Source organism: Dioscorea cayenensis, chromosome 1 (assembly GCF_009730915.1).
Source record: "Dioscorea cayenensis subsp. rotundata cultivar TDr96_F1 chromosome 1, TDr96_F1_v2_PseudoChromosome.rev07_lg8_w22 25.fasta, whole genome shotgun sequence".
Classification (NCBI taxonomy): domain Eukaryota; kingdom Viridiplantae; phylum Streptophyta; class Magnoliopsida; order Dioscoreales; family Dioscoreaceae; genus Dioscorea; species Dioscorea cayenensis.
Window position 1 is genome coordinate 10,818,177 of NC_052471.1, and position 15,652 is coordinate 10,833,828.

The 15,652-nt window shown below is 31.3% G+C and overlaps 3 protein-coding genes across 4 annotated transcripts; all 3 read left to right on the forward strand.

Annotated features, from left to right (window-relative positions):
• The first annotated feature begins 6,603 nt into the window (after positions 1–6,603).
• Positions 6,604–10,347, forward strand: LOC120250331. The gene is made up of 3 exons (XM_039259168.1): positions 6,604–6,684; positions 8,572–8,692; positions 8,839–10,347. Exon 3 carries the CDS (start codon positions 9,184–9,186, stop codon positions 10,345–10,347), a length of 1,164 nt encoding a protein of 387 aa, XP_039115102.1. The 5' UTR covers positions 6,604–6,684; positions 8,572–8,692; positions 8,839–9,183.
• A 571-nt stretch (positions 10,348–10,918) lies between these two features.
• LOC120267164 lies at positions 10,919–13,119 on the forward strand. Of its 2 annotated transcripts, XM_039274889.1 has the most exons (6): positions 10,919–11,119; positions 11,207–11,521; positions 11,600–11,699; positions 11,793–12,124; positions 12,734–13,010; positions 13,090–13,119. In XM_039274889.1, exons 1-4 carry the CDS (start codon positions 10,959–10,961, stop codon positions 11,853–11,855), a joined length of 639 nt encoding a protein of 212 aa, XP_039130823.1. In that variant the 5' UTR covers positions 10,919–10,958; the 3' UTR covers positions 11,856–12,124; positions 12,734–13,010; positions 13,090–13,119. The 2 variants fall into 2 exon arrangements, with proteins under 2 accessions (XP_039130823.1, XP_039130868.1); XM_039274934.1 differs by lacking the exon at positions 11,793–12,124.
• Positions 13,120–13,533: 414 nt separating this feature from the next.
• Positions 13,534–14,432, forward strand: LOC120265023 (basic-leucine zipper transcription factor B-like). Its single transcript, XM_039272958.1, has 2 exons — positions 13,534–13,581; positions 13,892–14,432. The coding sequence occupies exon 2, from the start codon at positions 13,898–13,900 to the stop codon at positions 14,333–14,335; it is 438 nt and encodes a 145-aa protein (XP_039128892.1). The 5' UTR covers positions 13,534–13,581; positions 13,892–13,897; the 3' UTR covers positions 14,336–14,432.
• The last annotated feature ends 1,220 nt before the right edge of the window (positions 14,433–15,652 follow it).

A 15,652-nucleotide genomic window follows, 5' to 3' on the forward strand; every position in this document is an offset into this window, starting at 1 on the left:
AATCAGGTTGGATTCAGATTCACCAAATCTACCATATTTTTCTTTCTTCGATTGGGGTTTTTAATGTAAATTTGTGTTTATTACTTAATTATCCTTTGCTTATTATTGTACTTAATATTTCTTTAGGAGTAAGTGGTATTACCATTAATCTATTGCAGCAACGGTAAACGCTGGTCAATGTTGACTGATTTTCTTTTAACTGAGCATGGTAAAGATGATGCTCAAATCTTTACTATTGAAGAATGAATTAGAAGCGTTTTTTTTTTATTATTTTTCTTTAGAATAGAGGCAACAAAAATATTGTTTTTATTAAGAAAAGTGAAAAATATATCATTTGAGAATAAAAGCAAAAGAGAAAAAATTGTATAAATGCACTTTTTGATTATATGTTACATTGTACATGAGTATGTACTCTGGAAGTTAATAAGAAATTAGTAATAATTTTTAAATACTAGTGAGTAGTGAGGAATGAAAATATTGTTTACAAATGAAAATGACCTTCCATGTTAAACCTATCATCATTTTTTGATTTCATTTATTTTTAAAAATAAGTCAACTTGATTTTAATTTCAAATTAAATGAAGATCAAATTTCATTTTTAACACTAAAATCGATTCAAACTTTAACAAATTTCTTTTTTACAATTTTAGTTGAGCTCGATCTAGCCTAATCTAGTCAATCTTGGTCCATTTATAACCCAACACAACACAAAGCACCATTTTTTAAAAATTAATTTAATTAAATAGATATATTATTAAGAATTAACATTGATAGTAATTATTATTAATTTAAAATATATATGAGAACCATTACATAGCATAGTTATTTCTCACTTTGACAATGGGTGGACGGACCCAAGTTCGAAACCCCATGCTTGTAATGCTTAAAGTATTGTTCTCTCACTATTCACTAGACCAAGTACTGCACACTAGATCCCATTGTGAGTCCTCTATGAGAAGAGCTGTATTCTTCACCCCTCTAAGGTTATATGGCAGGAAGATTTACTATAGTGGTGTTATAGTCCCTAATATATTATTTTAGGCCTATGTGATAAGTCTTTATTGTCACGTGTGTTAACTCACCCACGTGGCAGACCTCCGTTATTGTTGTTGTTGTTGTAAGCATCTAGTTTACATCTAGAGAAAATTTTGTAATCCTATTAGTAATATAGTAGAAGATTTAAGGGCTTATGAGAACCATGGTTTTTCATCTCCATTTGAAGGGTTTTCCATACTAAATTTGGTGTCTTGTATTATGGATTATTATGCTTAACTTTTTTTGGTTGTTGTTTATTCAGGTAATTGGCTTTGTTAACATTTAATAATTATGTTCTTGTATAAGCACACAACAAAGGGAAAGTTTTACTTTGAAATATTTATAGTTGATTAACGGAAAATATTGTATTTGAAACTAGGTTAAAAAAGATGACTATTGATGAATGGAAAATATTGTTAAAGGCTTGTACATACCTGTTATGGGAAAACAAGGTTAAAAAATTGTCAATTGATGAATGGAAAATATTGTATTTGAAATTTGGCATTATTAATAGTTGTTACTGTATTTCTGAAGAAGTGAAAATTGATGAATTTTATAGAAAATTAAAGGTTATATATGAGAAAAACACCTTACAAAATAAAACCATAACCATAAGAAAACTCTTGAATTTGAAGTACAAATATGGAAAAAGCATGACTGAGCATACTAATGATAGGCTTAGTAAACTAGATGGCACTAAAGAAAATGACTATCAAAGATGAGTTGTAAGAATTGTTACTCCTCATCTCTTTGTCTAATAGCTGAAAAACATTAGTGGTATTACTTAGTACTTCAATGCTTGGCGGAAAGCTAATATGGAGATGGATCAAAAAAAATTACTAAGTGAATAATCCAGAAGAAAAGAAAAAAAGTGAATTTTTCTTGGAAGTACTTATTTCTAAAAAGCATAAAAAGCGTGGAAGATTAAATGTAGACATATTCAAAGTCATAGTAGAGGAGGTATAGCCCAATGTAGATTAAGGAACAAGAAAAATATCAAGTGTATTGCTTCAATAGGATGGGTCACATGGAAAAGGAATACATATTTTTTGAAAGGAGAATAGAGTGAAGGAAAAAAAATAAAGAGACTAATACATTAGCCTCTGAAGATGATGTTATTATTATTTTTTATGATAATTGTATTAGCCTTGTGTGTTTAGAGAATAACTAGGTCATTGATTTTTGTAAATTTTGTCATGTCACTCATAGTGATTTCTTTATTTCCTACTCTAGTGGTGTTTTTGGCATTGTCAAAAGAGAAAATAATGGTACCATTAATTGAGATTGTGGGTATTAGAGACATTTGGTTGGAGACTAATTTTGGAATCAAACTACTACTTAAAATTGCTAAGCATATTTGAGATATTAGCCTAAACTTGATCACTACAAGCAAGCTTAATAATGATGATTTTACTAGTTGTTTTAGTAAAAGTGAATAGAAGCTCACTAAAGGTTTCTTAATGGTTGAAATAGGAAATAAGATAAGCACATGCACTTTATGTCATGCCATCTAAGCTTCACACAGGAGAAATAAATGCCTTTCAAAAAGGTGCAAGCATTGATTTATCACACAAGAGGCTCAGACGCATCACTGAAAAAGGATTACAGCTTCTTGTTAGAAAGAAATTTCTATTTAACTTGCCAGGTACATCTCTTAAACCATATATTGAGTATTTAGTTAGAAAAACTCAGAGTTACTTTTCATTTACGCCATCCTTCTAGAAAATCAAATATCCTTAATTTGGTTCATAATGATGTATATTCCATACAAGATAAAGCTCTCACTACGAGAAAACTATTAATTACCAACGGAATTTACCCAGGAAACATTTTCCTGGGTAATTCGCCAAGGAATAACTAAGGATTAGAAAAGAATGATTAGATGTAAAGGTCAAAAACATTACCCAGGGATTACCCAGGGAAATACCTAGGGAATTAGCAACGACAAAACTTTCCCAAGCTATTCCGTTGCTAAATATCGCGGGAACTTCGCGGCTAATATTAAGCAATGAATTACCATCGGAAATTATCCGTTGGTATCTATACCCTAGCTAATCCCTGGGTAAAATTGATCAATTTTAACGTTACCCAGGGATTAGCTAGGTAAAGTTTTCGTTGTTATTTTTCCCTAGCTAATCCCTGGGTAAATTGAACAGCTTTAAAATTACACAGGGATTAGCTAGGGCAATTTTCGTTGTAATTTGTTCCTAGCTAATCCCTGGGTATATTGAATAGCATTTACATTACCCAGGGATTAGCTAGGTAAATAGTCGTTGTTATTTGCCCGTAGCTAATCCCTGGGTATTTTTATTTGTTAGGATTTTTATTTAGCAAAGGATTAGTTTCCGTAGGTAAAATTATTGATCTTAAAAATTACCTAGGGATTAGCTAGGGACTATAACCATCATGTTTAGTTCATAGCTAATCCCTAGGTAAATATAAAGTAACTTGATTTTTTTATAAGAGTATTAAACTGCTTTTCTTAGATTTGTTATTGAGTTTAAAAATGTTATTATTTATTGTTTAAACTTCATTATTATTATTATTATATATATATATATAATTTAATAGTATGATTTTTTTAAAAATTGCATCAAAAGAAAATAAAATAATTAATAACCTTAACGTCTCTTTGTACTCTAGCCTCTATGTTTTAATATCCCTAAAAACATTTATAAATAAAATAAAATAATTATTTCCACTTATTATTATTAACAAATTTCGCATTAACTAAAATTTAATTCAATTTTAATTTGATTTTTCTCATTTTTTTGAATTAATAAAACAATATTATAAAAAAACGAGTTGCAATGCAATTGGTTTTAACTATCTTGTTAACAGAATAATTATTAGGATAAAATGCATATTTCAAATAAATATATAACGAATTATAAATTAAAAAAACACTTTTTCTAATTACTAATTTATAATATAAGTTTTGTGAACGGTGTATTTGCAAAGAAAACCACACAATTTCTTTTGTGTTCATACCAACCAAATCCAAGTCGCACCAAAATTCTTTTAAAAAAAATATAATCCAAGTCAAACCAAGGTTATTTTCGTAATTATATCACAATGTCTCTGCCTCCTCTTCACCCCAACACTAATCCATGATCTTTGTCTCCTCTTCACCAAAACCCTAACCTCTTTCGCCGACGTTCTCATCGCCGAGGTCAAGCATGTCGAGGTCCTTGATCCTAACACCATCACTCCGCACGTCGCCGGCCCCGTGAGCCCTACGCCATCACTCTGCACGATCTCAAGATTCACCGCCTGCCCCAACGCTCGATCCGTTCACTTTTTCCAAGGCTTCTCGACTTTGTTCAGCTCTTCACTTAGGTTGTTGTTCAAGCACACTTTGATCTTGCTCTAATGTTTCTAGCTCACTTATTTCAAGCTCACTTATTTCTCCTGTGTGATTTTTAGACACAAGAGGACATATGAGAACTGGGAGATGGTGATCAATCTGGTGAGCTATCTGTTTAACTTTTACCATTAAACTAGCCTTTCAATTAATTTACCAGATATGTATTGTCAGGTCATCCATTTCACTCACTATAATGATTATTTTGTCCATAATCAATAGCAACTTTGGATCCTTATTACAAAATATTTAATAATGTATTTGATAGCATGTATTTATAGTATGATAGTTATATTTCAACATTAAGTTTAACATTAAATTAAAACCTTTTATGTATCTCTAATCAAAGACATGGCAATGGTTTATTGGTAAGAGTCATTTTCAGTAACAAAGTCAACAAGTTTTCAGCCAGTCTAATTAGGATGAAATTGGTGCTTTATCTTTAGCAAAAATAAGACTCATTGAGAGTCATTTTCAGTAACAAAAATCAACAAGTTTAATGGCAGTCTAATTAGGATGAATTAGTGCTTTATCTTTAGAAAAATAAATTAATAAATAAACTTTTGTGACATAGAGGACTGATATGCAAACCATACATTGAATACTAGTCTTTAGTACTTCGCTTTTGAGGTTGCAGCCTGACAGGCTGAGATTCACTTGTTCTGGAGCTTGGAAAATAAACATGAAACTTCTTGTTTTTTGTTTTTAATAAAAGTATATTCATTATTAGTTATTTTTTAAATGAATTAGCTATATAAAAAAATCAATATAAATTAATTTTATTTGTTCTTATATTGGTTGTCTTATAGTACAGTAGTTCATATGTTTCTATATAATGTTTTTTGGAGTTTTTGTTTCCGAAAGACCTGTGAGAGTGTTCAGAAATTGTTTATCTATGAACTTGATAAATTGGATTTTTTGAAATTTTCTTCATGGAAAATTATAAATGAGTGCACTTTCAAAAAGGTTATAGTTCATATGAATAGAAAATAGAATATATGTTTGAACATGTATTTTCTTTGATTCTTACAAATTAGTTCAGATTTTTTTTCCCTTAATGAATTTTTATGATACAACTTTCCTTAGAAGAATGGGAGATTGGAGAATGTCATGCTGAATTAAAAAAGTATTATTATTAATTAAAATGTAGATTTTTCAAGTTTGGAAACATTTTATTTTAATTAAGTATTAATTAGATCTAATTTTTCATATATTTTATATTTTAGAATTAATGCTGAATAGAGTAAAGGCTGTAAAGCTACTTATTGCATTGAAGAAGTTTGTATCGCAGGTATTTGATGATCATAGACATAGAGTACAAGAATACAAAAACTTGTTGAAGAATGATGGGCGGTAGTACACAATAAGGAATACAGTCTCAATTATTGTCAAGTAAAACCTGAATATACTAGACTTTCTTTGGGTAACTATCTGTTCATTTTCTTTGGTCCCAAATTAAAGTATAGGTCTAACACCCATATTTGAGTAAATGGTAACCAAATGAAGAGAGGAAAATGTCCAAACTCAAGTAACACGGTAATGTATACACTGCTACCTCCAAAAATTTTTTGCAAATGATTTGCAGCACAAAACTGGTATTCGGACCAAACTTGAACCCTATTGTTTACCATACACGGCATAAAGTGAGTATGAAGAGCATGAAGCATGAATCATGAAGGAATTATACAAGAGAGCAAGAGAATTATATTAGTTATATCACTCATGCAGAGATAAGCCTTGCAAAGATAATTGAACTGAAGCCAAAAGTAGACACATAGAGGTATCTAATAGTTTGATAGGTAATGAATTTGGACGTACAACTTAAATCAATGATTATTGCAATCAAATTATTCAGCTCAAACACTCTTTTCCTCAAATGGTTAAATATGCCATATCTTTAAGACATCAAATTTTTTATCCTAGAACTACATAGCATCTTAAGTTAGATTACTAACACTTGATGGCATTCCTCATCATGCAATATATCGATTGTTACTAAATCATTGACATATGGCATGCATCATACTAACAAAAATAAATAACTGAATAGCAGTTTGCTGCATGAAGGATTTCTCTGACAAAAGGATTCTTTCCAGGTAATAGGACCTGAAATAGCTATGCAACATAAATTTCTAAATGTTACAAGAATTAGATTAAACTTTTCTTGTCATAATTTATTTGTTTGACAGGTACACGATATGTGTGTGTAATACCTATTTTGGAGGAACATCTCATTCTCTGGATATAGCAAAGATATTCAACTTCTCTAGTGAATTTGACAACAGGTAAATTTATTTGATATGATATTTGAACTTTAAAGTGATGCTTTTATTTGTGACCTGTCAATCAAGATGAACACGAGAAACTAAATAATGCATATGATCTCAAAATAATTTCATGATAAAAAGCTTGTTTTAATGGCTAGTATCTGGTTTTTATTTTTTTTTTTTTGTTACAAGGGTTATTGGAAATATTAATTTTGATTATAAGTGCATAAAATCATTTTGCTTTTGTGTGATTTCTTGTAATATTCTACTCATTTTGTTGTGTATACAGGAGAGTATATTCTACTCTCTCTATCTCTATGTGCCTTTCTACACATCCTTGCAAGGTATGCAGATAATATGAAGTGAGAGAGTGATTGCTTACCTGACACATGGCACTTCCTATGTGGTTGGATCATGACATGGTGTTGCAAAACCTTATCTCTTCTTGGGAATTTTCAGCGGTCACCTATTTTTCAGTAATTATAATCAATAATCAGAGGATGATCCATAACCTAAAAGCAAAAATGGATATTTCTCATTACTTGTTTTTATACTACTGGTCATGAAAAATCAGTGTTTGGTTCTTTCTATTCAGGTGGAGATATAATTCTATTTGATGAAATTTTAACCATTTACATGTTGAAGGACAAGATTATAAGATAAATAAAAAAAATGCTTAAGCGTAAGATAATATTCCAGCACATTCATTGTAATTAGTAGTAAATTGGATCACAATGGTAAACTGAAACAATTAATTTAAGTTGAAAACTAAAGTGGACTTTATCATTAAGAGGAAAAAAACAATCAGGAACTTGGGGAGAAGTTATGTTGCATGGGTTTCAAACTAAATTTCTAATTTGTGACAAAATTCCATCAGACAAAGAGAACAATATCCAAATATTGGTAAATAGCTAGGAATGATAGTATTTATGGGTTTGGCGAGTACTCGATCTATCTCAACCTAATATAACTTGTTTACAAGTTTGAGATTTAAAATTAAAGCCCAAGTAGAGTCGGAATGAATTTGGGATTTCAATCTTGGGTACCCAAAAAAGTGAACCCATATGTAGAGTATATGCCTTGGATGTGGTTCAGTCAACAGTCCATCTATGCATTTGATGTTGTTCCATTTACAATAGACTGGTTTCATTATTCAACTCACAATAACTAATGAAAAGCATAGTTTGGTCCTTGGCCGGCTTAGACCACTGCTCAAAAGCTTATATTATTAATTTATTATTAAAGAAAGAGAGTGGACATCTGTATTCTTTTTTTTTCACCATGCCATGCTTAACTAATGAAAGGCATAGTTCAATTCACTGTATTGCCAGACCAATAGAGATTATTTCTAGTACTGTATTCTTTTTTTTTCCATACCATGCTAACAGATATACTTGATTTGTATTTATAATAATAATATAATTTTTGATTGATGGATTCCATTTAGAATAGGGAGGATTATGGAGCAGGTGAATAAATGTGGGATTCTGGCATGGTTTTTATTTTTTTTATTTTAATTATAAGACCTTGAATATTATTGTATTTATGTTTAACACCTTGATTTGTTTATCACTAGTACTTCCGTAACATCATAATTAATCAGTATAATAATAGTATTTATTCTAAATTTTACATTATTTATAAGGATCGAAAATTGAGTATTATTGGTTAAGTATTTATCTATCTTTTTTTTCATAATTTTGTGAGCTTTTTAAACTATAAATTAATGTGTGTATATGTATATATTTTATTTTATCATTAGTTTTTTGTGAGTGTTTAATAGTTCAATTTTTTCAATTGAATCCTAAATTTTCTGGATACTATATTTGATTTGATGTTATATTTTTAATAGTTGTTTGTAATTTTGATTTAAAGGCTAACCACTGTTGAATATGTGCTTTCTAGGAATTTAAGTACCTGATTATATTTGGAACTGGGTCATCCTTTCTCGGCTACTGACTTGCCGGCAAAATCCGTCATCATACCTCTATTGCAAACTCAATTCACGAGTACAAGTGTTCGAGAGGTTGGATCATCTAGGTCTTTTCTCCCATTCTTGAATTTTGAACAATTTATATGTAGACTTATTTTGAATTTACAATTTTATTTAACTCTTAAAATATATATTTTTAATAGTATTCATGTGAGCCTATTATTGTTCTATGTTATCAGAATATAAATGAGAACTGATCGGGAGTGGATGTATAATAGTCTTACACACGGACATAGATTCATTAATCCTGAATTTATGGTTGGGGTAGAGTCATTCATCCAATATGCTTGTGATCAACCAAGATTTATGGATGGTGATAAAATAAGATGCCCATGTTATAAGTGTCAAAATCGAAGGTATGAAGTGGTTGATAATGTGAAGTTGCACCTTCTAAGAAATGGGTTTACTCAAAAATTTATCACTGGGTATGTCATGGGGAACCTTTGGTATATGCAAATTGTAGTGAAACTCAGTGCAACTCTTTGAGATTGCAAGATGTGGAAGGATCAAGTTCATATAGGGACATGATTATTGATGCAATCGGTCCTAACTTTGATCCATATTATGATGCAAATGAAGAGGAAATACCAAACCCTACAACTCAAAAATTATATGACATGCTTAATACAGGAGAAGAACCTTTATGGCCTGGATGTGAATCGCACACTCAATTATCTGCCGTTGCAAGATTATTAACAATAAAATCTGAGTTTCACATGTTAGAGAGGTGTTATGATGCTGTATTGCAATTTATGAAAGAAGCATTACCAACTAGTAATAAGTTGGTTGATAACTTCTATAATACGAAGAAATTTGTTGCTGGCTTGGGTCTTCCATGTGAGAAAATACATTGCTGCATAAATGGATGCATGTTATATTGGGGTGAAGATAGTGACAGAAGAAGTTGGAAGGTTTGTGACCATCCTCGATATAAAAGTGGGAAGAAAGGCATAGGGAATCACAAAGATTATTCACCAAATCAAAAGATGTATTATTTTCCTCTGACGCCTAGGCTACAAAGATTGTATGCTTCAAAGGTGACGGCGAAGGATATGAGGTGGCACAAAGAGCATGATAAAAAAGATGGCATGATTTGCCATCCTTCTAAGGCTGAAGCATGGAAGCAATTTGATCTCATTCATCCGCTTTTTGCATCAGAGGCTCGAAATGTAAGACTTGGGTTATCTACTGATGGGTTTCAACCATTTGGACAATCAGGCAAGCAATATTCTTGTTGGCCTGTTATTATCACACCATACAATTTGCCACCTTGGATGTGTATGAAGGACCCTTATATGTTTTTAACTGTTATTGTACCCGGTCCCAAAAACCCAAAGCAGAAGTTAGATGTGTACTTGCAACCATTAATTGCAGAGCTAAAATATTTGTGGAATGTTGGAGTACAGACATATGATGTGTCCAAGAAACAAAATTTTCAGATGAGAGCTGCACTCATGTGGACCATTAGTGATTTCCCAACTTTTGCAATGCTATCAGGATGGAGTACAGCAGGCAAAAAAGCTTGTCCATATTGTATGGATAAATCAAAGTCTTTTAGCCTTGTTAATGGTAGTAAGGTTTCATGGTTTGATTGTCATCGGCAATTCCTACCTACACATCATCCTTTTAGAAGAAACAAAAATGATTTTCTAAAGAACAAGATTGAAGAGTCACTACCCTCCTACTAATTTTTCTGGGTATCAAATTTTGAAACAAATCGAAGACTTAAAGTTGAAGAAAATAACAGAAGTTGGTGTTGAACAGTGGAATGCTCCTATTTGTAAGTCAAGTGGATGGCACAAGCGTAGCATATTTTGGGATTTACCTTATTGGAGTACTAATCTCATCCGCCATAATCTCGATGTCATGCATATTGAAAAAAATGTTTTTGAAAATGTGTTTGACACCGTGATGGATGTGGAAGGCAAAACCAAAGATAATGCAAAAGCAAGAGAGGATGTGAAAATATATTGCAAGCGTAAAGAATTGGAGAAAAATGGAAGCGACCGGGAAATATCCTAAAGCTTGTTATAGCCTAAGTAAGGAGGGAAAAAAAGTTGTTTGTGAATGGGTAAGTCAACTTCGGTTTCCTGATGGGTATGTTTCAAATATGGCAAGGTGTGTTGATATGTGCAAGTATAAGATGTATGGAATGAAAAGCCATGATTGCCATGTATTTATGCAAAGGTTAATCCCTATAGCCTTTCGTGAATTATTACCATTGTCGGTATGGAAGTCTTTGACAAAGCTAAGCTTATTTTTCAAAGATCTTACTTGTTCAACAATTAGAGTGGAAGACATGAATAGGCTTATCGAAGAAATTCCTGTAATATTATGCAAGTTGGAGCGTATATTCCCTTCAGCTTTCTTTGACTCAATGGAACATCTTCCAATTCACTTACCATATGAAGCAAAGATACCAGGGCCAGTGCAATATCGTTGGATGTACCCATTTGAGAGGTAAACTTTAATATAAATTCGGCCTATATGATTTTGTATAATGTCTATTTTTTCAATTTGATATAACTATTCTTATTTATAATTTAGGTTCTTGCGTCATTTAAAGAAGAAAGTAACTAACAAAGCCAAGGTTGAAGGTTCAATTTGTAATGCGTACTTAGTTGAAGAAGCATCAACTTTTTGTTCATATTATTTTGAGCCTCATGTGAACACAAAGTTAAGAAAAGTACCTCGTAATGATGATGGAGGAAAGGTTGAAACATCTGAAGGTCTTTTATCAATATTTAGTTTTCCTGGTCGACCATATGGGCAAGCAAAATCAAGACGTTTGACTGATAAAGAATACCATCAAGCTCAAACTTATGTCTTACTAAATTGTGATGGGGTTCAACAATATGTCAAGTATGCTTCTCTACTTCAATTTAGTTAAAAAGAAAAATTTTAGTTTCTTTTTTAACACAAATGGTTTTGCCTTTGAAGGATATTTGTGGAAGAGGTGGTGGAAAATACACCTAATATAACTGATACACAAGTTGATGATAAATTGGAAAATGAATTTGCTAACTGGTTTAAGATTTATGTAAGTCTTAAGCTTTATATATTCTTCTTATTTATCAATCTTACTATATTGATTTCTTGTCTATTAATATTAATAGTGCATCTTATTATGTAGGCATGGGATCCTAATAATAATGTGACAAATCAAATGATGAAGGATCTGCAAATGGGCCTTTAAAAGTTGTGATGACTTATCCACTGTATTTCATCAAAGGGTATAAATTCCATACAACTGAGCATGGTGCAAGAAGAATGACAATAAATAGTGGAGTTTGTGTGAAGGGTTCCAATTACAGTGCAACATCATATGATTATTATGGTCTTTTGAGGGAGATTATACAATTAGAGTATCCTGCACTCCCAATAAAAAGGACTACATTGTTCAAGTGTGATTGGTTTGATCCAACTCTAAATGTTGGGATGAAGATACATAAGGATTACAATCTTGTGGATATCAATCACCAAAAAAAGGTTTAACAAGGATGAACCCTTTATTTTATCTACACAAGCAACACAAGTATATTATACATCTTATCCAAGCATGAAACATGACAAGGATAATTGGTGGGCCGTATGCAAGATTAAGCCAAGACAAATTATTGATGCTCCACTAGCAAATTTGGCATTCCAAGAAGATGAAATCGAAGAGAACTCTATTGACAATATCGATGATATACCGAGACCTCTAAATGATTCAAATGGAGGTTCCATGGAGGTTGATAATAGCCATGATGATATACTGGAAGATGAAATTGAAACAGATTATGAAACTGAAGACAAATTAGAAAATGATGAAGATGAATACATTTCCGATGATAATGAGTTGTAATCATTAGTTTTTTATTAGATTGGTGAACAAATGCAATACATTTTATATATTGTAGTACTTGATTTGCTATTTTTTTGAAGTTATGATTATTGTGCATTGTCAATTTTCTTTTGCTAAGTTATATTCCTTTTTTCAAAAGACATTGTTTTAGTTTATTTATATCATGTATTATTTACATATGTTGACTTATTTTGTTGTTAACTAATTATATTTTTATATTTTTATAGATATGGCTAGAGGTAAAGAAAGGACTAGATTAAGAGGTGGAAGGAGTGGAGGCCGCACTTCTCATGCTCATTCAAACATTGAAGGATCAAGCAATGCTGATAGTGTACCATTTTCAAATGCCACTATTCTAAGTGTTGAGGAAACAATGAATGGTATTGGATCTCAACAACCCAATCAAAATGTTGTAGCTATTAGTGATACTCAAGCAAACTATGGAAGTACACAAGATGCTTCAACTATTGTTGGGAGGTTACGTATCACAGTTGTAAATGGATTGTAAGTGTTCACAATTTGACAATCATAGTATTTGTTATGTTCACTATTTATTGCTTATTTTATACTTAAACTATGGTAGGTTAGAGCCATCTAGCAAATGTGCAAGGATAATCACAAAAATTTTAAGGAAAAAGTTGACTTTGATGGATACACATGGAAGACAGTGTCACAACCTATAAGAGACTTTTATTTTGAAGAATTTCGGGTATTATTAATTATCATTTCTAATTTATTTATTTGTTTGTTTTATTTTTACTTGTTTTGAACAGTGAATATTTTTTATCTTATGTAGAAGCACTTTATTTGGGATTCCTCATTAGAGGCACAAGTAAAGGAGGCTTGGGTTTTGAAAGCCTCACAATGATATAGTGATTTTTTGAGGGATATAAGGGATGCAACAACAAAGCCAGAGTATCTAAGTGAGGAGGAGTACAAGCATTGGAAAGCTGTTTGGGATAGACCTACATTTAAGAAGAAACAAGAGATAAATTCTAAAAATCGACGTAGTATTGCTAGGCCATCATGCCATACAGGAGGGTCAATATCTAATGTTGAGCATGGGAAGAAGCTTGTAAGTATAAATATAAGATTTTAAATGTATTGAAATGTGTTTATTTTATTTTATTTTGCAAATTCATGTATTGCATGTTGCTAAGAAATTTTAATTTTTCTTATTGCTATAGGAATCTAAATTGGGTCGAAAAGCCACTCCACATGAGCTTTTTTGCATACTCATACTAAAAAACATGATGGGGAAACCTTTGTAGATCTCAAGTCAAAGACAATCAATGTAAGCATTTCTAAGACCGATTACATTTTAATGCAAGTTGTTAATTTTTTTTCTTCTAAATTTGTATTATTGACATTTGTTTTCAATGTAGGATAAGATGTTGACCTTGAAACAACATGCAATTTCTACAGAATCTGCATCAACAAACTCAGGACCTTCTCCAATAGATGAATTGGCCCTTTATATTGAAGCTGTTGATGGAGAGAAGAAAAGAAGAGTCTATGGTCTTGGTTCTCAAGCATCTTCCTATTATGGATGCTCTAATTCAAATGTCAATAACTCAACTGCAACATCTACTATGCAAAATAATGAAGATTTACAAAATGAGTTAGAATCTGTCCGTAATCAACTACAAATCCAAGAAGAGCGGCATCAACAAGAGCGTCAAGAAACTAAACAAGAGCTTCAACAAACTCGACAAGAGGTGGCTGAAATGAGGAGGATGTTACAATTACTTATATTTCAAAATCAAGCACCTTCTCAAATAAATCAATCAGGTCATGATGAAGATGTCGATCCTACTCCACCAACTTAGTAGTTAATGTTCTTATCTTGTGACATAGTTCTCCTATTTGTTGCTTGCTTGTGATACTTTTGAGTTTTAGTATTTGCCACTTATATTAGCTATATGTGCTTGAAGCTATTTTGAATATGAAGTGTGTTGTTTTTAATGTCTTTGAGAATGTTTAATATAATCTTTCATGCTTGGTTATGATACATTGCAATTGTTATTTTTAGCATATTGTACTAAAATTTACTTATTATTCTAAATGAATGATTTAATACAGGTTTTTTGTATTATAATTTATAATATAATTTAAAATAATTAATTAAAACTTTGTTTTATATTAGAAAGGGATTACCCAGGGAATAATTATTTTTTTCAAATTTTATTACCCACGGATTACCCAGGAAATAATCCCTAAGTATATTTAGCAAGGGATTAGTAAGGGTAGGATTCATTACTGCTACATCCAAATACTAACGAATTACCCAGGATAAAATCCCTAGTAAATATTACCCAGGGATTACCCAGGGACTAACATTTCAATTTTTTGAAAATTTAGCAACGGATTACCTATGAAAAATCCCTTGCTAACATTACCTAGGGATTTCCCACGAAAAGATTCAAAGAAAATTCCTTGTCTATGACGAATCAATTAACTTAAAATACCTAGAGATTTCCAAGAAAATATTTCGAAGCAAATTCCTTGTTTTTGATGAATTTACTAACATTAATTAACCAGAGAATTTATTATTTACCCACAGAATAATTCGTTGCTATTTAGCAAGGGATTTTAAAATCCCTAGGTAAATTACTACCCACGGAGATATTTCCTAGGGATGTTAATCCCTAAGAAATCCCTCGCTAATGAATATTAGCTAGGGATTTTACAATTTTATCTAGGGAAGTGTCCCAAGCTAATTGATGTTTTTCTTGTAGTGTCTTATATCTGCATTCTATTTTATGGCTTTCATTGATGGCATTCAAGAAATGTTTAGGTTTAAAAATTAAAGATCAAATGCTTGATGTCTTTAAAGAATCCCATGCAAAGATTGAAAGAGAAATAGAAAGTTAGTTGAAAGCAGTTCGACCAATAATGGTAGTAAGTATAAAGGACCATTTGGGAATTACTGCAAACTCTATAGAAGCAAGCTTAAGGAGACTCTAGTTAAGGCATGTCTCCTTAATGGCATAGTAGAGAGAATGAGTAAAATAATTGAAGAAAGAATTAGATACATGTTTTTTGATGCTAAGCTTTCTACATTTTCTTTTTTGGTGGTGAGGGAGGTTATAAGAACCACAGTTGATTAGATAAATTTTTCTTTAATAGTAGCCTTAGATGGTAAT